This window comes from Pelodiscus sinensis, chromosome 2 (assembly GCF_049634645.1).
Source record: "Pelodiscus sinensis isolate JC-2024 chromosome 2, ASM4963464v1, whole genome shotgun sequence".
NCBI lineage: Eukaryota > Metazoa > Chordata > Testudines > Trionychidae > Pelodiscus > Pelodiscus sinensis.
In genome coordinates this window covers 95667804-95690925 of record NC_134712.1, presented here as the reverse complement: position 1 = coordinate 95690925, position 23122 = coordinate 95667804, and the positions used below count along the sequence as shown (strand labels likewise).

Below are 23122 nucleotides of genomic sequence, written 5' to 3'. Positions count from 1 at the left end.
CCATGGGCCTGATAGTATATCCACGGTGTCCAGAAGGATCATTGTGCAGGGGATGGCCACCGTGGTTGCCATGCTGCTGTGGGGTTGTGCCCCTTGCGACCGGCACAGCTCCACCAGGAATGTGTCAACACTGCGTCCAATTCAGGCTTTGACTGCAGTGACCACAGTGGTGCTGACAGTGTTGGTGCCTTATGCACAAGCATCCTTGGGGACCTTGAGCAGTATCAGGAGAGTCGAGACCTGGAGCAGTGCTGGGAGCCTCTGGACCTCAACCTTGTTCTGAAGTGGGAACTTGACCTCGAGAGCAGCAGTTTGTTCAGTGCTGCTCTGGAACTTGGCACCAGAGTCTCCACCAGTGCCTCCATGGGGCGCACTGTGCCAGTGGAGGTGACCCATCCAACAAGGGGGAGGATGACCTGTCCTGGTGCAGCTCCATGGACTGTGGCTTCTGGAGCATCACTGTCTTCCCTCTTCAGCATGCAGTCTCCACAGTGCTGGTTGTACTCTAGACGCCTCGGTCTCTGAAATCTCTATGAGGTACTAGGCTGTCTCTTAGGTATTGGGTGTCAAAGGAGAGTTCAAGATCTGCCCCAGAGTCATTTGTCTTGGTGACAGGCTGCGGGTGTGGAGCCGGAGTTGACGGCAAGTCCTGGACATCCCATGTGGGGACTGTTTCTGCTGCGCCTGGTCCCGTCTCAGCCAGGACTTATGGAGTGATCTGCCCCTGGCCTCTTTCCTGCCTCGCGGTGTTGGTGAGGTGGAGTAGTCTTCAGCTGGCACCATGGTCTTCAGCTCTGGGGGACTCTGGCACTGGAAGTCTTTAGTAGCACCCACTTTTGGCATGTTACCGTGCAGGTAGGCTGGAGCACTATGCACTGAGCTATCTCTGGGTGCGGATTTCTCGGCCTGGGAAGGTTTCAGCACCACCTCCATGAGGAGCTGTTGGATTCTGTACTCCAGGTCCTTCCTGGTACTGGGCTTGAAACTCCTACAAATTTTGCACTTCTTGTGGTGGTGTTCTTCACCTAAATAGCGAAGGTATGCATCATGCGGGTAGCTGTTAGGCATTGAGCACTTACATACAGCGCACGACTTAAAGCCTGAGGCATTAGGCATGTCCCGGTGCTCCAGAGGAGCTATTGTCCTTGGGGATTCACCCGCTTTTCAGTTACAGACGATAACCTTCTATTCAGAAGACAACAATGAGAGCTATCCCTAGGGATTAGGAGCTTGCCAAGGCAAGACAACTAGAAAGTTCCAATGCTATCACAGATGGTAAGAATGAACTGAGGAAGGGAGGGAGGGGTCGGCAGCGGTATATATGCGCTAATCTAGTGGTGCTATTCTAGAGGGCTCCACAGCTGACCCTACAGGAGCTGTTAGGGGGGAAAAAATGTCGGATGCTTGTGCACCTGATTGGAATCAACGTGAACAAGCACTCGAACTAAAAGATTGGTGTTAGCTTAATGGTGGAATTCTGTGTTACAGTTGCTGAGCAGCTTCAGTGAAAAATTAAGTGACATTTTGCCTTTCAGAATCAAATTTAGATTTGATCCAAAAGTACCTATTAACAGCAGTAGACATATTCCTCATCTGACTTTCAGGATCACCTGTGACATACACTTAGAAATGTTATTAATAATCATTGGTCCATGAGATTCAGAGGACTAGTTTCTGAGGTTGTGGTGTGTGCAGGGCCGGACTAAGGGGTGGGCGAGCTGGGCAGCTGCCCAGGGTGCCAACTGATGGGGGGGTGCCTGATGACAGCTGTAAGGAGCGCGCGGTGTCCCTTATAGCTGCCATCAGGTGCCGTGAGCCCGGCTCCCGCAGCGCTGCCCCGCTCCTCCCCATCTCCGCAGCGCCGGCCAGCAGCGCCCTTCCCCCCATGGCTGCAGGGCCCTGCACGGCCAGGTGTTGTGTGCCAGCAGCAGTGCCCAGGCTGGACTGGATAGCGCATGCACCATGTGCACCGGGGGCAGGCCCGTGCTCCTTCAGGTGGGTGGGCCTTTGCCTTAGGGGCGGGCCTGCACATGTGCCGTGTGCCCAGAGATGGCGCTATGCGCCTGGGCCTGGGGTACCAAAATGACTCGGGCCGGCCCTGGGTGTGTGAGTTATAGATCAGAAGGCAATATGCTTCTAAATGTGCTCAATAGGATATTAAGAATTTCTACTATGATAGGATACTAATCAGGAAGGTAGCACAGTGTGCAATAGGGATGTTAGCGTCTAATTGAACAGTCATGTAACCAAATCAAATTTTAGCAGTTACGTGAATATTTGACAGTCCCTGGAAGTGGGGCTAAGCGCCAGCGTGCTCCTGGCCTTACTCATGGGGAGCCCCCACTCTATCAGAGGCAGCAGTGTGGGGAGGAAGGCAGGAGCTGATCCATGAGGAGAGTTAGTTTAAAAACCAGCTCCCTGAACAGACTGGCTCCTCTTGCTGCCCCTCGCTGCTGTCTCTGATACAGAGGCAATAGCGTGGGGCAGGAGCAGCCCATATTCATGGTGGGGGTTTGTGTGTCCAAGCTCTGGATCCTCCTGCTTCCTCCATCCCCTTCAGTAGTTATAGAAGGGCTATATGTTCCAACCCCATTTCATCTCATCAGCTAAATTATTTCACATTAGTAAAGAGCTGATTAAGGGCAGTGTTTCACATCCTGTAATATTGTCCTGCTGAATCTTGTTTATGTTGTGAGGCATAATGCATATTGCTACACGTTTTTTCAGTTAATGATCATGTGACTATTGACAGCTTTATCTTTCTGTTTATAGGAAGAAGTCAGGAATCTTCGCATGCCATGAGACTGAAAACATTTGTATTCAAGGGCAATGTCAGAGGACTTCTATCAAATCAAAATCTTGTCCATGCATTGAGAGGTGAGTATGTCTGTGGCTTCAATGTGATAATGAAATGTTAAAGCGTAGTTCTACAAATAATCATGTTTAAAAATAGGCCGGTGGAGTTCCATGTTTGTATCTTGGTGACTTCCATATCATTTCTTAGTATAAAAGTGAATAGTTTGGTGTCAAGGCTGCTTCCCCACCCTGGCACTTGGAGTGCAGAAGGTGGAGGCCTTCAAGAGACCTTAAAATACCCTGCCACTAAAGGCTTCTGTTTAAAAAATTTCCCTAAGGGCACAGATTCTCTGACCTGGGGTAGTACACTACCACCACCCAAATGCAAAAAACTCTTCATAGCCAGGAATATGCACTTGGGAATTTCTTCCTGTTTAACCTCTTTAACCTTCCTGAGAGGAGAGCTTGAAAACAAACTTTAATTTCTTAGCTTTATCTGAAGAAGTGGGTTGTGTCTACGAAAGCTCATGATACCATCTATGTTTTGTTAGTCTTTGAGGTGCTGCTAGACCAGGGCTACTCAACTTTGAAAGCCCTGGGGGCCACAATGATACTTACAGCACATGTAGAGAGCTGCAACTTAAGTGTGGTTGCATATACATGCAAATATATGCAAATACCTTCTTGCACACTGACTGGCATGAATACAAAGATTAAGGCAAGACTACACAACACACAGGCCCTATTTAAGTCAGTTCTGCTGATATTAATAAAGCAATTTTTACCTGATTTCCACCTATATGACAGCAGTTTTAATGAGCTGTGACAGTCGAGGAATATAACTACAGCAATTCCTCATTTAACACGTGCCCGCTTAACACGTTTTCGCGATAGCATGATTTTTTTTTAGGGAATGTTTTTTTGAATTACACGACTGTCCCTGGAATAACATGATTTACCCAGCCGGCCCATTGCCAGCAGCTGCGCGGGGCTTCCCCCGCCTCCCTGCAAAGTGGCACCGCTCGCCACACTGTTTCCTAGCGGCCCTGCCTCACCGGACATGGTGCGGGTCCCGGCAGACTTGTAACAGGGGCATACTCCCAACCCAATGTCCCTCCCCTCTGCTCCCCCTCCCTTCCCCAGAGCCAAACACCTCCATTCCCTGCTGTAACCCAGGCCCCTTTCTTCCCCAACCTTATGTCCCGGTCCCAACAGACACCACCGCTTGAAACGCAACCCCTACCTTTTCCATTATTGTCCATAGGAAAATTGACCCCACATAACATGTTTTCACTTAACACGATCATTTTCTGAAACATATGTATAGTATTAAGTGAGGAATTACTGTACTAAAATGCATATCAACAGACGACCATTATAATGACTACTTTTTTGTTTTGGCTCCCACACATGGGCCGGGTATTGAGCCTCACATAAATCCACACCTCACTGTGGCGGCCCATGGGCTGCATGTTGAGTAGCCCTGTGCTAGACTATTCATTATTTTTTAAGTTTTTAAATTTCTTAATAGCTGACCTTCAATTTCAGGCACGAGCACACAGAACCTCCCCCCTTCTTGGACACAGGAATCAGATCATAATCTTAAAAAAGTGATTTTTATTAACAAAACAAAGAGAGCATACTTGGTAAAGTATATTTGGCTGCTGGGTGTTACAGAACAACTAAAAATGTTGTTTTTTAACATATTTTCCGAAGGGTGTGTCTAGACTACAAGGTTTTTTCGAAAAAAGTAGCCTTTTTTTCGAAAAAACTTCACCACCTGCATCTAGACTGCAGCTGTGTTCTTTCGAAAGTAAATCAAAAGAATGTGGCACTTTTTTTTATTGCAATAAACCTCATTCTACGAGGAATAACACCTTTTTTCGAAAGTACTCTTTTGAAAAAAGGCGCTATTGAATGCAAACTGTGCTTTTTCAAAAGAGAGCGTCTAGACTCTCTTTAGAAAAAGCGGCTCGCTTTTTCGAAAAAATCTGCTTGTAGTCTAGATATACCCTTAGTATTTAGTGGCATTTATCAACCTGCATTTGAAGATCACAAACTTCTGGTGTAAACAGTAGTTTACCATTTGTTGCTTCTGCACAAGAGGCACAGCTGACTTACTCTGACCCACAATTGATTTGCTCAGTAACTTATAATGGATATAGACATCAGGAAAGACTCAAAAGATTGCTGATTCCCACAGTAGCTCCTTAGTTCAGCTTTAACACCAGAGAATTGCAACACTGAGAAGAATGAGGATGCAATTAGGTTTATGTCAAATTTTTGAACCATGGGCAAATGTTAATCTAATGGCCTGGGGCTTGCAACCCAGAAAAGAAGGATTTGTGCCTCAGGCTGTAGTTTGCACATTCCGGCAGGTGACAACAGAGCAGCAGCAGGCGTGCAATTTCAGAGAGGACACTTGCACTTCGCTGAACAACGTAACAGCCACAGCAGAAGACAGATTTGTGTTTTCCAAAGTGTCATGGATGCCTATCTAGTTCTATTGATGTTAATGGTAGTATTTCCATTGACATGAATGGGAGTTAGATTAGGCCTTTAACGAGTATACATGGAGCTGAAGAAAAATATATCATCCCATCAAAGTTTGGCTTGGACTAGGCACTGTTGGTGAAGCATCTTGTCACCTGACACCACATTTGAAAGGTGATAATAAACACACAAGATTCTGGGATATATTTGAGAAATATTAGTGAGTAGTGACTGAATGTGAAAAAGACTATGAACCTGGGGGACAAGGAAGAAGAGGGATAAACAGTACAATTTCACGTAATTTGAATGAATTCTCTGCTACTTTTCAAAACCAGATTGGTTTAATGCCCTCCTAAAAAAAGAAACACGAATGCATGAGGGACTAAGCTTCCAGTTAACATCTTGCACCACTTAAATAGTCTGTTGTGAAGTGCAGTAAGCCTTAGATCAGAGCAACAAATCAAAATTGATATGGCTGCAGGTTAACTCTCTAGGTGAATACATGGTGTTTTACAAAGACAGATTTGACATCTGGATTTATGAAGTGGGTACTTCTCTCTTGTGTTCACTTTCCTGTGCTTAGAGGTTAAAGGTTTTAGCCACTTGTCAACTCTATAAAAGTTTGCACGTAAGTCCAGTAATATTTCCCTTTCTGCTTGTTTTCAGTATGCCATCAGAGATACTGCTGAAGATATTTTCTTATTTGGATGCTCTGTCCCTATTGTGTATTGGTTGTGTGAATAAACACTTCTATCATCTGTCCAATGACAAGTAAGGAAGGGGGGAAATGTACAATAATCTCAATCTCACAGCAGTCAGATTAACTTGAATTATATGAGACTTTTAAATTTAGTTTGATTGGTGCCAGGGAATTGATGTAAGTATTGAGCAGCTATTTTTGTGTTGTATTGCAATCTGTATGCTACATTTTCAATATATTGCATGGAGTTTTAGCTGTGTGAGTTCCATTAAAGTTAATGGGATTTATGTGACTAAAATCAAACACACTGCTTTGACAACTTACCCATTTGCATTTATTGCTTTATAAGATGTATAGTTTTCTTTCTGATTTAGATAAACCAGCATAGGCTGCTAGGATCCCTCCTCACAAGCAGGTGTGGGCGAGGATTTTCACATATTCTTTTCAGGTTTCTGCTTTTGCAGCTCAGTTTTTTTTCCCTCCTGCTTTGTTGCAGGGGACTTTTGTAGTCAGGCAGTTCTGGCAGTGGTTTCAGATGCCTCTATTTTGTCACCATACAATGAATTTAGTTTTGATTAAAACAGGAGGAAAAACAAATAGTAAAAAGGCTCATCACATGGCTATCAGTTCAAAGGTTTATATTCCATGGTTAGCAATGGTACATGTGTCAGAGTATAAATGTAAGATTCATAGTGATCGCCCACTGACGTCACTGGGAGCTTTGCAGATTCATCTAGTGGAGAGGCTGACCTGTATGTAGCAATTAAAATGTTCATCATTTTGAGTGCCTTGTTGGCATCACATAGGGAGAAAATCTGCTTCCCTGTGTAGACTCTCCCCTATTTTTCCAGTTTCTCCCAGTCCATTTCCGACTTCATGTGCTAAAGCGATATACACTGAAATGTTTAGTGTTGACACTGAAATGTCATCACTGGGCATTGGCACTGACACTCCAGTAAGATTAAGGAGTCAGAAAATCCAAATTTTTAGGTTATTTGTCTGAAGTGTTGGCAGATACAGGCTGTTACTAGCAAAGGCACGCTAGTAAACTAACTTTAGTGGGGCCAATCTGAATAGATGGAAAATGCCTTTGTCCCAGAAGGTGGTCCGACCTGGAAACCACCGTAACTGTCACTGGTGGATTTCTCTAGTCCGAAATAAGCACAGACACAAATGTCCAATTTAAAGATATATTGAATACAACAGGTGGTAACACAAAGAATAACCCCAGAATACAACACTGCATAAATCAACCCCTCACTCCAGAAGTAATAGAAGATAGCACAGTATAACTCAGTGGCTACGTCTAGACTGGCATGATTTTCCGGAAATGCTTTTAACGGAAAAGTTTTCCGTTAAAAGCATTTTCAGAAAAGCACGTCTAGATTGGCAGGACGCTTTTCCGCAAAAGCACTTTTTGCGGAAAAGCATCCGTGGCCAATCTACACGCGCTTTTCCGCAAAAAAGCCCCGATCGCCATTTTCGCGATCGGGGCTTTTTTTCGGAAAACAAATCTCTGCTGTCTACACTGGCCCTTTTGCGCAAAAGTTTTTCGGAGAAAGACTTTTGCCCGAATGGGAGCAGCATGGTATTTCCGCAAAAACACTGACAATCTTACACGAGATCGTCAGTGCTTTTGCGGAAATTCAAGCGGCCAGTGTAGACAGCTGGCAAGTTTTTCCAGAAAAGCAACTGTTTTTCCGGAAAAAGTGGCCAGTCTAGACACAGCCAGTCTGTTCTGAAGTCAGTAGACAGTCGAGGCTCAGGACCTTCAACCTGTTGGCATAGGCAGCCTCAGGGGAGGAACACTGAGGAGTCCAATTGATGATATGATGGTAGGTATGTTACACAGGCACCCAATGGTAATCAGTTCTCAGATCAAAATAGGGCCTTTGCCACAATGGTTGGAGTGGAACTGGGTGATAGGCAGCTGCTCTTGGTCCGGAGCTACAGGTAGCAATAACCCACAACACTGGGCAATTGCCACAGTAGTGAGCTAATGCACCCGGCAGGTAACGGTGGAATTGAGTCTGGTCTGGTCTGTTGCGAAGGCCAGGACCTGCTTCCCCACGGCTCTTCTTCAACAGCGATCCAAACTGCTAGCTACCAGAAGATGAGAAGGAAGCAGGAGCAGGAGGAGGAGCCCAATCCCTTCAGAGGTCTGAGCTTATAAAGATCCCAAGGCGGGAAACAGCAGGAGCGTCTCTAGTGCACAAGGTGTAGTGTTGGGTACAGATTAGCGTTCCTGGTGCAGACTTTAGTGCCATGTGCAGAGCAACAGTGTTGTGTGCACAACCATGTACTGTGTGCAAACGATGGATTTTGGTGGCAAAAGTCTTTTAGTCCTTTGGGTTCCATTTTGATTTGTGTAAAACTCAAGACTCCATTTTGATTTTAGTGTCCTTTTGGTTGTAATGTCCTTGATCTTAATATTCTAACTTACTGTCAACAAGGCAGACATTCACTGCACTAATTACATTTGGGTCACATGATAGATTGGCTTTGCATCCCTGAGGGCTAGTAATATATACTTTGGAAATAACCTCAGATTCACTTCATTTTTAAAGTTGACCATATGACACAGGCCACAAAAATACAAGGGGGCAACCCTGGTTTAGGGAGCTCGTGGCCTGTAATAACTCCTTTGCATTTTCTCAGCTGCTTTCACCATGCTCCATATGTGTTCTGCACAAGTGATTGATTAATGGTATGGACTAGTGTTCTACAATGAGGGAGGGGGCAAAGCTACACTGCCATAGAGTCTGCGGCACAAAATTTACACATACTTCTCCAAAAGTTTCGATCTCCTCTCTGCAAGATTCCATTGAGATCATGGCAAGCATCCATATGCTGCTCGGCCATATGGATTAGCTACACAGGATTATGTGCAGCTCACAGAAATACAGCCAGCCTCTCTCTTTTCTATGCCCTCAACTCAGTACTCCACAAGCCACCACAACTTACCCTGCCTCTTATCCCATGCTTCCTGCTCCCTGGAAAATGGTTGCTCAGACTTGCTATGTCCCTCAGCAGTGGAGAAAAGTTCCTGGCAGTCAGACATACTCGATGGCCCTGGGGGGAGCCCTTGGTCCTTGTCTACCTCAGCCTCCTCATCTACAATTCATACCCCGGGTTAGACCCTCCATTCACTACCTCCGTGCCCTCCAAAATATTCACGGGGCTCTTGGCAATGGAAGTGGGATCACTGTCAAGGATAGTGTCCAGCTCCTTATAGAAATGGAAGGTCTTTGGTGAAGCACTGGTGCATCAATTTGCTTCATGGGCCTTATGATAGGCTTGTCACAGTCTTCTACATTTTACTCTGCACTGTGGTGTGCTCATACCCCTTTTCACACGAGGATTGTAAAATGTGACTATGAAGTCCTTACTAAGTCTTTGCTCAGATATTCCCATTAAAATCAGTGAGACTTGGTTGAGAATCTATTGTGTAACAGATTTCCCATACATTATGATGTTAGGTAAAACTTACTATATTCAGCAAAAATATCAAGATGTGTATTAGTGCTCTTTGGTTCTCATGTGACATGTCTTTTCCTCCAGCAATCTAAATTTTAGCATAACTGTTCTATTACAGGATTAGGGGTTTAACAATGAATTAAAAGAAATGGTAAATTATGAATAGAGAGAGACATCAGACATTGAGGTAAAACCTCAATATTGGGAATTTCTAGAAATGATTAGTATTCTCTTTATCCAGCTAAATCAAATAAAACCCTACTTGTTCTTAAACTTTGGTAATATATTTTTCTTACTGAGATTTTCACTAATGCATGAGATCCTTATGCAACTGTATGTTTTAATTCTGCTGCTGTCGTCACTATTAATAATTCTTTGTGGGATTCACTTTTTTGTGTCTTGAATTTTTTCCCCAGTGTGATCTGGTTCAAAATATACTCCAGTTTTTTTCCACCTAAAAGAACAAATTGGAAAACTAAGCCTGTTGAAAGAACAGCTGTCTTACCAAGTCATGCTACCGTACTGGACAGAGAATCGGGATACTGGAAGAAGGAATATATCATGAAACAAATAGCAGCTGGCAAAACTAAAATCATTCAGTTTCTGAAACCTATAAACCCTTATACTGGCCTTCCACTTAAAATCAAAGAAGCTATCAAGTAAGTAATGTCTTGTCATGAAGTGTGTTTACTCCCAAATTACATTAAGAATGTTGGTTTAGTGAGTCTATATCGGGGTGGGTAGTAATGTGTGCAGGGGGCGAGAGGGGGAGGGAGAGAACACTCCAAGAATTTTGGTAAGTGGTCGCAGGCTTTACTTTTCTGTTATATTAATCAAGAGGGTCTTGGAGGGAATTTTGGTGCAGAAGAAGGTTATGACCTGCGGTATGATTTAGGTGCAGAGGGGAGTGGGGAGGATGACAGGTGCAGGCTCTGGCTGGGAGACACTTACCAACATGGGCAGTTCCCAATCAGTGGAACAAGAGGGCACCCAGGCAGGCCTCCATGCCATGATGCTTCACGTAGCTCAGAATTGACAGCATGTCTTTTCTTGGGGAGAGAAGGATGGTGGGTCTTCATGCACTGCCCACGCCTGCAAGTACTACCTACACCTGCTAGTACTGCCTCTACAGGTCCCATTGATCAATTTCCAAGGGGTGTGTAGAAACATGTTTGCCAGCAGCCTCTGGCTCTAGCGCTTCTGGGAGCAGCATGGCTGGGGTCATGGCAGGCAGGCAGACAGACTTCCTGAGTGCCCTGCTGGGCTATGGAAATTTTCCTCCAGCCCTAGCTTGGAAGAAAATGTTTGGCGAGTGAGATCTGGCCTGATAGTCATATTTTGCCCACCTCTGTTCTATATGGTATTTGTATGTGGGGAAATAGAGATATGAATTCAGATCGTGATGGGGAGATGCTATCATGATCTGATTAGTGTGTTTTAATCACAAAATAAAAGTTAATGTGAATAAAAATGAAATATCTGTTTTGTCAACTCTGTCTTGCTTGAAAGAAAGAAACCACTTTAAGAGAAATTACATTGGTTATTTCCATTGAAAGTAATAAGAAATAAATATGCCCTTCTTCAAGAAATCCCCCGGCACCTTGCTGACTGAATTTCTAAAGTTCCATACATTGTCCTTGTCACTTTTGACTGGTTGTTTTAAAGCTTTTTGTTTATATCCTCAATGACAGAGCATATAATTTGAGTTGGGTGATTGTACTAAAGGACAGAAATGGAAAGGAACATGTAATGGAGCAGGTGGACATCTCTTTTAATGATACATCTATTACCGTATTTTGGTATGGTACAAACTGGCCATGTTTAGACACCCTGCAAACCCTGGAATTATGTGGAGTGACACCATTGCTTCTTGATCGATGTAAAGTTCCCACCTACAACATGTGAGTTTAAAGTATTTTTTTAGACAAATATTGTTGGGATTGCCTGGGTGGAAATTGCCTGACTAAAAACTGACCCAGACAGTGAATTATTTTTAGTCCATCTGCAGCCTATCCTAGGAAGTCTTATTTCTTATTCTTCACTGGTATCAGACAGTTCCTGGGAGAAAGGAAATCTAACAAAACCAGATATTACTTATTTATTCTCCCATATTTTTATGAATTTAGTAGTTATAATATAGTGAATAGTAATGTAAAATACAGGGGAAAAAAGACACTTGGCTTGGAAAAACTGACAGTCTTAAGCATGGATACCAAAGGATGGTAAACCAGACCCATGGAAAATTTCTAATTAAAAATCCAATGAGAATAATTCTTTATCTCTTGGCCTGCAGCTGCTCCGGAGGAGGTGGGTGGGGCATTGCTTGGCCTCCCCATACTGCAGCCTGTTCATGGGGTGGCGGCTCTCTGTGGGCCTGCCTGCGCCGCCAGCTGCCCCCTTGCTCTGCAGATGGTCTGGGGGGAATAGCACTTCAGGAGCTAGCCCTGGCCTCTAATGAACCACTTCAATCTAAAGCCTGTTGGGGGGAGCAATCTGGCAGGAGGGGCTGGCCAGGCTCTATGGGCTGCCACCAGCCATCAGGGCCCCTCTGCGGCTTGCAGGCTATCTTGGGGGGGTGGGGGGGATAGACTCTTGGAACTGCTGCTGACCATCAGTGGCTGCCCTGTTGCCTGCAGACTGGGAGTGAGGAAGCGAGGCTCTAGGCACTGTATGTGGCTTCCAGTGCCTCCCCTATGGTCTGCAGGCTGTTGGGGAGGGGCCATGCTTCAGGGGCTGCCCCTCCTACAGTACCCCCAGCCCACGCGGCCCTGTGGGCAGGCTCTCCACAGGGCGGCGGGGAGGGGAAGGCTCTGGGTTTAGGGTGGGGGGCTCCGCACCAGGTCTGGTGTCAGGCAAGATGGCAGAGCCCTAGCCCTGCTGGCCACTCTCTTTGTGCTGCAGCTGCCCCCAGTGGCCACTCTCAGTATTGCACCCTTCCTCTCTGTGCCCTTCCCTTTTGTGTCCCTCCCCTCTCTGTCCTCTTCCTTTCTATGTTACAGAAAACAGCTGACTTCCTGGCACTTCCCATTTTCCAGGCACAATCAAACCCTGACCTTGGCTTATGTTAGGGGAAGGGGAAGCTGCATACCAAATTTGGTGTTCCTAGCTCCTATGGTTTAAACTTTAGAAAGAGTTCTTGAACAAACAGATTCACAGAAGCAGAGACTGACACACTCTAAAATATAGAAAGAGATAGTACACCCACACTTTGAATAGTGCATGCAGTTCTGGTTGCTCCAACTCAAGAAAAATATATTAGAATTGGAAAAAAGTATGGAAAAGCTACTATCTGTGGAGAGACTAAAAAAAACTTAGAAAAGAGACAACTAAAGGGGCATATAACAGAGGTCTATAAAATCATGAATGATGTGGAGAAAATGAATAAGGAAGTGTTATTTACCTCTTTCTGCTTGTTTTAAAACTTTTTCTTATTTTTCTTTCTTGCAATTTGAAAGTGTTCTGTGCTTTTCTTTTCCTGCAGTTTAAAACTTACTCTTTTTTTCCTTTTTCTCACTTTGCAATAATCCATTTTCTTTGGTAAAGTATTGAAAAAAGCCCAATTTCTATTTTCCTGAATTTTAAATAAAGTTTAGTAAACTTGTTTTCTTTTGAAAATCTTCTAATGTTAACATGTGTGAAAAGACACACAGAAAATGCACCCCATAAAAAGAAAAACTTGAAACGCCAAAGTACACCTTCAAAATGAAACCAGAGGGTAGGACATAAAGCAAGTAGGGACATGGAAAACTGTCATAATTTGATGATGATGAATACTATAAAGGTCTTCACTACTGTGCTGCATATGTCTGATTTGTATTTTTGTTTGTTTGTTTTTTAAACCATGCACTAAGGAGTTTTTGCACTGGGTGTTTCATGGTGCTTCTAGGCTGCAAGGATAGCAAATTTCAGAAGTACAAGCTCTCAGATCTTGGAATTGGTTGGCTAGGTGCCTCTTCATCTCTGCTTAACTACTGTAGTGTGTTAACATGAGAGAGAATCTCTTCAGTAACCAGGTCCTAGACCTTTTTAGGACTTTTGATGATGATCAGCACACCTTGAACTGTTCCCAGAAGCAAACTGAGAACCAATACAGAAATTAAAGGGAGGTCTTTTATACTCACAGCAGCTTGAAATGGGAAGTCTTTCCCCCCGCCCCCAGCTTCCTGGAACTTCAGAGTGGACATCCTAGGATACCCTAAGTGGACCATGGCAGTAGGCAAGCTAGAGGTATGAGGGTTGAAAGGTTCATCTTTTCTCGCCTAATTGCTCTATTGCTAGGTGAAGAAAAGTAATACTGATGCTATCAGGAAATCCAGGAAAATGTTTGGATCTAATAGGATTTTGAAGCTGTTAACTATTTGAGCAGAAGTTATTTCTCCTAAATGGATAATACAGATTCTGTTCCTACTGCCTATTCCTCCTAAATGACTTTCTTGGCACTAGCATCCCCTTTTCTTTATTTGGATGAGTTGCTGCCTGTTTGTTTTCCTTCATATCCTTGTTCTTAGTCACACAACTGGGAGAGTTATTGGGCCTGCAGAACATGCATTTAATTAAAGGACATGTAGTCCTATATTCTAAAACTACATTTTGGAAGTTGTAGGTATGAAGAAATGGGCATTAAAAGCATATTGGTGTGATCAGGACATGTTTGTAGCTGCAGTCTCCTGTTGATGACATCCTGCTTTTTTAAAAAACAAGCAAACAAGCAAGTATGGGAAGAGTGACACTGTGGGTCTTTACAAGAGTCTTTGTGGAGAATGGGTAATTCTGTCATGGAAAGGACTGAACATGCTAAAGCAGTGGTGGGCAAATTACTGGCCTGTGGTCCAGAACCGTTTTGCCAGGGCTAGTTCCTGGCAGGTCACTGCTGCTGTATTTACCTGTGCTTCTCTGCAGGTATGGGCTCTTGCCGCTCCTATTGGCTGTTGATCACTGTTCCTAGCCAATAGGAGCGATGAGTAGTGGTGTTGTGGTCCACACCACTTTCTGCAGCTCCCATTGGCCGGGAAATGTGAATCATGGCCAACAGGAGCTGCAAGCATTCGTACCTGCAGAGGCGCTGATAAATACAGCAGTGGGAGCCCACCAGGGGCCTAACCCTTGAAATTGCTGCCATTTTATTGCCCACCCCTGCACTCAAGAGCTACTACTTACATTTTTGCAAGAGCTCACCCATCAGCCAACAAGGCAGCTGTCAGTGATATAAAATATATATTACCATTGTGGTTTTATATAAGTTTTGATCCCTGAATGGTAGGGAACAAAGCAACCTGAGAAATACAGCTGTATTCACTAGTAAATGATCTTTTTGTTCAAATTTCTCTTGTTCTGAGAAAAATTACTGTTTCCTGCTTCAGGCTGATGAGAATTTTATGATTCTCTTTGCTGTGGAAACATTTTCTTTATAGTAACACATTTATTAATAAAAGAACCCTTTGGGCATTTAAGAAATTTAGCGAGCATATCCGTTCCTCTTGTATAACATATCTACTGTACAGTTCAACAAGCCTATGAGGGATTTTGGTAGACACCCTTATCGAAAATTCTATTCCCATTAGGTTTTGCTGTACTTCTGGTAAGCTGCTATTTAGACTTTTTATTGCTCCACATGCTGCAGTTTCCGAACAGTTTGTGTTAGTGCCCAGGGAGAAAATGAAAAGTGTCTGAATTTTTATATTAATAATGACACACTCATGTCTTTCTTTACTCTGCTATGTCTCTTCAAAGACCTCGGCGGCGTTCCTTAATTGCTGAGTTCAGCCTTACTAACCTGACTAACACGACTACAATGATTGGCTCTGACGTGCTTGTGGAACTTTTCCGTCTGAACCCAGGACTCCTGGTGGGTCTCTGGAAGGTAAGATTATATTTGGCTACCGTATGTTGTTCAATAAGTTTTTCTTTTAAAATTTTTTGTAGCGTACAGCTGTATGGGGAAAAGGAAGATGGCTGCATGAAAATGACTAACATAATCTAATAGACATCTACAGTCAAGGCCCCCTGCACTCAGTGGTTAAATGGATTTAAATTTTGCAACGCTTTCATTTATGCTTAAAAATACAGATATCTAATTGCTTCAGTGGGGTGTTCAGATGTGTATTGTAAAATTTATTTCCCACTTCCAATTTTAAGATGTGCCAGGAATTTCTTTAATTGACATAATGTCACAGATCATGGACAAACACCTGTGATTACTCCTCCAGGCTTTCTGTGGGAACTCTTTCCAGGAGACTGGCTCTGATGTGCACTTCTCCCAGAGTGTTACTCTTTGATTCCCCACTTGTTAAACTGGATCACTAGGCTATATCACCACCTATTCTCTCTGTATTGTCTCACGTACAGGGCATATGGTGCTTAGTTCCTCTTACAGAACTTTTTAAAGTATTCCCTTCAGGTGACAGGCTTCACTCATCTCATGCTTCTCTGGAATACTGAGGTTCTGACACTATTAGGTGGATGCTAAGTAGCATCTTTCTCGGCTGGACCCAATGACCATGCCCCTAGCTTTTCATTCATTATCTAAATTTGACTGATTAAGTTTGTTTAGCAGCACAGGAAAAAAGAGCCCCCCCCCCCCCGTTTTTGTTCACCTTTTTAAAGGAGCTAATTATAAAGTTGAAGAATAAGACCAATGAATAGTTGCTGATAGTGAAGAGAATCTTTTTCTCTGGATAGCTCTGAGGTGGTGCTTTATGTATTCTTGTGCTGGGCCAATGTGTATGGTAGCATTCTGTGTGAATAGTGGCACACATACAACTATTACTAAAATTGTACTAATAGAGTATGTCTAGACTGCATCCCTTTGTTGGCAGAGGGATGCATATTAGGCAGGTCAACATTGCAAATGAGGCAGGGATTTAAATATCCCATGCCTAATTTGCATAAAAATGGCTGCCGTGTTTTGCCGACTCAGCACTTTGTCAGCAAAAAGCGGCAGTCTAGAGGGGGATCTGTTGAGAAAGAAAGCCTTTTTCGACAGATCTCTTATGCCTCCTGCAAGGAGGTTGACAGGATCTGTTGAAAAATGCTTTCTTTCTCAACAGATCCCGCTCTAGACTGCCGCTTTTTGCCGACAAAGCGCGGAGTCAGCAAAACACGGCAGCCATTTTTATGCAAATTAGGCACAGGATATTTAAATCCCTGCCTCATTTGCAATGTCAACCTGCCTAATCTGCATCCCTCTGCCGATAGAGGGATGCAGTCTAGACATACATATACTGTGTGGCAAACGAGGAAGCATTTATCTGTGGGCTTTAATGCACAATACTTCCAGGTGAGAAATGTATTCGTTGTAATTAACTTTTCAGAAAGGAAATGGAATTGCTTTTATTACGGCAAGTCTTCATCATCATCAACTTCTTGAGAGAAGCACTTTGGGCTCTGTCACTGCGTAAGTACTGGTTTCTCTTTGCCTGAGGATGTTAGGTATGATCTTTTCAATAAAGCATTGAGTTTGCAAAATTAAAATTGATTGGTGGTAAAGAAAGTTCAGTAAGAATTGTAGTTTCCTCTAACCAAGAATAAGAGCTTTGTTGTGCATTACATTTGCAATAACTGGTTTATAATATGGTATGAAAGAGGCCTATGTTTTTCATGCTAACTTCTGCTGTGGTGAAGTAATATATTAGGCACTAAACTTTATTACACTTATATCTGAGACTTTTCAATGGAGCTGGAAGAGGTACGACATTTTCTGTATTTTTTTTTTAATTCAGTTTACTTAATCTAGGTGTGGACAATACAATGGCAGTGATTCACCAAGGTTAGCCCCTGGCATGCTGCCGCCACTGTACAGTAAAACTCCAATAGTCCGGCATCCAATAGTCCGGCACTCCTGATAGTCCGGCATCAAAATGGCAAGAGCCTAGTGAGTGAGCTTCGGCAAAAAATGAGTCACAAGGTAACAGCGGCAGCAGCTGAACTGAGCAAAAAGGGTAAAAAAGGCTTAAAAAAACTAAAACATTACAGTATACTGTATATAGTATGTACAATAAAAAGGGTTAAGAACACTTTATATACAGTATATAATGTATACAGTGTATATATATATATAACCATCTTATAAGTACCTCCTGATAGTCCGGCATATCTGATAATCCAGCATCACCTAGGTCCCATAGGTTCCGGATTATCGGAATTATACTGTATTTACCTATGTCTCTGCATGCACCAGTGATTTCAGGTCTTGTGGGCTGTGGATCATTGTCCCTTGCCAGCGGGAGCAGCGTGAAGTGACATGGACTGGGACACTGCTTTTCACAGCTCCCAATGGCTGGGAACAGGAGTTATGATCACTGGTACCTGTGGAGACGCAGGTCAGTATATTGGTGGGGACCACCAGAGGCTAAGACTGGGGAACAGGATCCAGATCACAGACTGGTATTTGCCCACCTCTGATTTAATCACTTTCTTCAGATAGGTGACAGACCCACAGGAAAGAGGGACATTTTTAAAAATGTGAAAATGTCATTGTAAATCCATAAAAATGACAGGGTGATTTAATTTATAATCTGAAACTACTTTTAAATCTTATTGGAAAAACATATTAGATTTCTAGCTCTTTAAATGGGTATATATAACATTGCATTTTAATGCAGTTTATTAAAGTGTGAACTTTGCCTCACTCATGGTAAAATATTTAAAATAATGGTTACAATGAGTACTGTGTCAACCAGCTTCCTTGAACAGCTCGGCTGTGTCTAGACTGGCCAGTTTTTCTGGAAAATCAGCCAGTTTTTCGGAAAAACTTGCCAGCTATCTACACTGGCCACTTGAATTTCCGCAAAAGCACTGACGATCTCATGTAAGCTTGTCAGTGTTTTTGCGGAAATACTATGCTGCTCCCATTTGGGCAAAAGTCCTTTTATGCAAAACTTTTGCGCAAAAGGGCCAGTGTAGACAGCCCAGATTTGTTTTCCGCAAAAAAGCCCTGATCGCGAAAATGGCGATTGGGGCTATTTTTGTGGAAAAGCGTGTCTAGATTGGCACGGACGCTTTTCCACAAAGAGTGCTTTTGCGGAAAAGCATCCGTGCCAATCTAGACGTTCTGTTCCGAAAATGCTTTTAACAGAAAACTTTTCCGTTAAAAGCATTTCCGGAAAACCATGCCAGTCTAGATGTAGCCCTCTTCTTTATTCTTCTTACCTTTTCCTCCTACACTGAAGGAGCATTTTATCTGGCATATATAGTCCTTTCTTTCTCCCTTTCTTCCTCTTTGAGATGCTTTTCATGCACAGAATATCTAATGACTTTCACTGCACTGGGACAGTTGTTTATATGGGTAAAAATTTCCAATATGTTTAAGTGACTTAATTTGCTAAGCACAAGTTACTTAGGAGCATGTCTCATTGACCTTCAATGGGACTTAGATTCCAATGTCACTTAGGTGCTTCTGAAAAATTTTACTCCACACCAGTGATTCAATACTTTTCTCCTTCCACTGCGATTCAGGCATAGGCAGAATATTTCCTTGCCTGCTGGTAGAGAAAAACAGGGGTCCAGATGCATGTTAGGTATTGAGTTAGTTTGTCCATATAAAAGGCAAGCATGTCAATCTATTAAAAAGTTTCAGAGGAGTAGCCACATTAGTCTGTAATTGGAAAAACTTTAAAAAACAATAAATAGTCTTGCAGCACCTTAGAGACTAACAAAAAATGTAGATGGTATTATGAGCTTTCGTGGGCACAACCCACTTCACCTGAAGAAGTGGGTTGTGGCCATGAAAACTCATGATACTATCTGCATTTTTTGTTAGTCTCTAAGGTGCTGCCAGACTATGGCTATCTCTAGATTACATTCCTCTTTCGAAAGAGGAATATAAATTAGGCAAATTGATAGTGCAAATGAAGCACGGATGTAAATATCCCACGCTTCATTTGCATATTCGCGTCCGAGCGCTTTTTTGAAAAAGGGTTTTTCAAAAGTGAAAGCGCAGTCTAGACACAGTTCTTTCGGAAAAAAAACCCTGCTTTTTTGAAAGAACCTGTACTCGCAGAGATTCTTTCAAAAATGGGTTTTTTTTCGAAAGAACTGTGTCTAAGCTGCGCATTCACTTTTGAAAAACTCTTTTTTGAAAAAGCGTTCAGATGCAAATATGCAAATGAAGCACAGGATATTTAAATCCATGCTTCGTTTGCACTATCAATTTGCCTAATTTACATTTCTCGTTTGAAAGAGGAATGTAGTCTAGATGTGCCCTATATGTCAATCTATTGACGTTTTTACATGTATACACTTTAGGTATATTTGATAGTAAATTTAGTTACCTGCTTTGACTAATCTTTACAGCACATGAATAAACCTTATAATTAGAATGGTAAACTATAGTGACATTTAAATAGGAAAATAGGACACCTTAACTGCTAATTGCATTTGTCCTTTTCCAGTTCTTTAAAAAATACCTCCTCTGCTAAAACTACTCAGCATTTCTTTCCATACTAAATTGTTTTCCCCCAAACCATTCTCTTGATTTTATTTAAGACCATATGTCCTGCCTCCACATAAACCTATACTGGATGATGTTGACCCAGAATATGGACTACATGGCTACCAATTACATGTAGATATGCATAGCGGAGGACATACTTACATGTGTGGTACATTTCGAAATGTGTTCTGCAGAAAAGGTAAGAGTTAATAGAACTTAGATGTTCTTTTTAAAATTTGTTCCTTGTTTTATTTTCCCCATCTGTATCCAACTTCTTACTTTTTCAATGGAGAAAACAATTGTTTTTTAGTAATAAATTAGTTTTTGTCCTTGCACTTTTGTTGTGGAATTCTGTTGATGGCTACTGTTGGCACTTCGAGAATCTAGATATTGTAATGTCTGATTTTTTTTTTTAATTGCAAGTTTCTGGATTAAAAATAAAACTGTTATTTAGTTTTCAAGGCTTGAATTAGGGTAAAATGTCTTGGCAACAGAGAAAACATTTTCAAAGAGAGTTAATTTTATAATATAGTAAACAAATTCAATAACAGACTTGATTTTAATGGGTTTTTTTCAATTTACTGTTCTTCTGCAGTTCCTTAAGTTTGCTATTAACAAAGCGTTACTATTCAGAAACAATACCACTTAAGCATACTGTGATTGAGACAAAGTGTAATTGTTTGGTCTACTTCCCTAGACTGAGATAAACTGTAAGGGCAATCAATACAAAGTTGTGAGAAATTGTACAAGTGTTTGTAAATAATTAAAATAGTATTTGTTTACTTTATTTCTTTAGGCTTAACAATAAAGCATGCCCAGTAAGGCGCTCTGAGAGCACATCTACCCTGCATGGAAGATCGACGCTGCTGCCGTCGATCTTCTGAGGTTCAGTTTTAGCTGGTGTAGTAAAGACCTACAAGATCAAACTCAAAGGGTGCCCCCCATCAGTGCCAGTACTCCTGCTCCTCATGAGGAGTAAGGGAAGTCGATGGGAACATTTGTGTGAATGACGTGGAGACGCAGTGTAAGATATATCAATTCCAGCTATATAATTTATGTTGCTGAAGTTACGTCTCTTACTTCAGCCTTCTCCTTTAGTGTAGATCAGGCCTCGGTGTCCTAATAATAATAACCAGAGCTCGCCGAACTGCGGTGAGCCCTGCTCGCCAGCCGCACTGTCCGGCGATCTGCGCATGCGCAGGTTGTTCTGTGCATGCACAGATCGCCCGAACCCGGCTCTTCCGGGTTACAATCTACTCGCCCGTGGCGAGTAGATGTATTATTTGTCGAGCCCTGATAATAACCATGCAGCAGTATTAAATAATATCATACAAATAAATGCTGTCAGCTGTCAGCATTAAATAATTAAATTCAGATAACAATTTGCCTAGCCAACAAATAAAATACCCCCCTTCCCCGCATGCCTCTCAAATTACGAAATGAAAAAATATGCATTTGTCTTTATGTGGGATGCAGGAAATAAGGAAACTTTTTTTTAAACTTGAAAAATGTATTTTTTTGTAGAGGGGGAAATATGTATCATATAAACAGTGTTTTTGAAAGAAGGAGGCAATTGTTATTGCTTCATATTATTTTTCCAATAAGTTGCTAATGTTGATACTTCTGTTCACTGTGGTAAATGCACTTTTGTTTGTGGTGAAGACAGTAGAGTGCACTGTTAGCTTCTGACTTAAAGTTTATGTAGTGTGTGACCAGGTCAGACTAGAGGACTACAATAGAGAGAGAAAGGCAGCTCTAAAAGGCAGCAACAGCCCTGACTAATCAGGAGCAGAGATGATAGGGCTGCTGTAAATCAATCAGGGCCAGCTGATCTCACTTGAAGGGGCAGCAGAGCCTTTTAAAAAGAAGCCTTCCCTGGAGGGATGAAGAGGAGAGTGGGAGAGGCAATGGAGTGTGAGAAGACCAGAGCAGGTAGGGAGAGAACCAGACAAACTTAGAAAGGTAAAGGCAGCATTGCCAGAGACAGCAAGTGGTGTAGCGCCAATGAGAAGTTTTGGGCTCTCTTTCCCCTAGCAGCCTGAGAACCCAGCTGAGAACTGGTGAGGACTGTTTATGCAGCCCAGGCTGACCTGGGGGCACCTGCCTCGATACTCTCTTCAGCTCAAACCCTTCCAAAGCAGACTGAGGACTGAGCAGGGTCTGGGACCCAGGAGTGGGGTTACTCTGCCACAGTAGGTCTGAGAGCATAGCTATGAAAGTTATGAAATCTTAATTCAGAATGTATATTTGGTAACCCTGAGTTCTAATCCCTATTTATGCAGTTGATTACAGGGTAAAAAATCATTTTTTTCCCCATGGTTGTCTTGTTTTCTTTGAATTTGGTTACTGTTTACTTGTGGGTTTTGCATGTTCTGTGCCATATGCTTTTTTACTTGGCCAGGACTCTTCAGCAATGCCCTTTACTAATTCAGGTGATATGTGTTTTGGTTTCATATTTTGTTTTTATAACTCAAGAGTCTTATCAGGGTGATGCCTTGTGTTTTAGACTCTTTCCAATATATTTTTTTAAATTAATCAAGTTTGTGTGTAAATAATTTTAAAGCCAGCTATTTGAAACACACTTATGCGTAAAATTGAGGATTGGTTTGCAAATTAAACTGACTGAAGCTAGTAGCAACAACTAATCTTGCCAATGTGATATAAAGTACTAAAGAGAGCATCTCTATCCTAAGATCACACTTAGTTGTGTTTTGCAGCAGCAAGTAATCAAATAATGATTTATTTTACACTGAAAGCTGTTCTGGCTTGGTTGACTAATTAAACCATCATTTTTGTGTCTAGCAAAGCAGTTTCCCTTGAACAGTCCATATGTAGCTGAGAAGCTCCAGCCTAGTCTTTCACTTCTCTAGTCATTCTAGACTGAGTGATCTTGCATTAGCAGACATAATCAAAATTTCAACCTCAGATATTCTGATCAGCACAATTGCCACCCAACCCTCTTTCTCCTAGAGTCACTTGTATGGGCTATCATCAACCATCCCTTTAACTGCCCGTTCAGCTCTGTTGGTCTGCTGAACTCACCCATCATTCAGTTCCCAACAAGTGCGCTTTGCATTGCTCCCTTTTAGCTCCCCAACTGTCTTGCCCAGATTTTGTGCTAATATCCTTCAGTTAGTTGCTGCAGCCATTACCTCCTGCTTTCCTTATCTGGAAGGCAACCTGACGCTTGTGTGCACAGCACCTCTGCTTGTCTTGAGCTACTGGGC

General features: G+C 42.5%; 1 protein-coding gene across 1 annotated transcript in view; it reads left to right on the top strand.

Moving 5' to 3' along the window:
* FBXO15 (F-box protein 15) overlaps positions 1 to 23122 on the top strand; it is a 46320-nt gene that overhangs the window by 6720 nt on the left and 16478 nt on the right. The window contains exons 2-8 of the mRNA XM_006121413.4: positions 2773 to 2877; positions 5956 to 6060; positions 9883 to 10125; positions 11158 to 11367; positions 15197 to 15326; positions 16777 to 16859; positions 19949 to 20094. Of these exons, the coding sequence (XP_006121475.1) occupies positions 2773 to 2877; positions 5956 to 6060; positions 9883 to 10125; positions 11158 to 11367; positions 15197 to 15326; positions 16777 to 16859; positions 19949 to 20094 (1022 nt within the window). The remainder of the gene's footprint in view (positions 1 to 2772; positions 2878 to 5955; positions 6061 to 9882; positions 10126 to 11157; positions 11368 to 15196; positions 15327 to 16776; positions 16860 to 19948; positions 20095 to 23122) is intronic.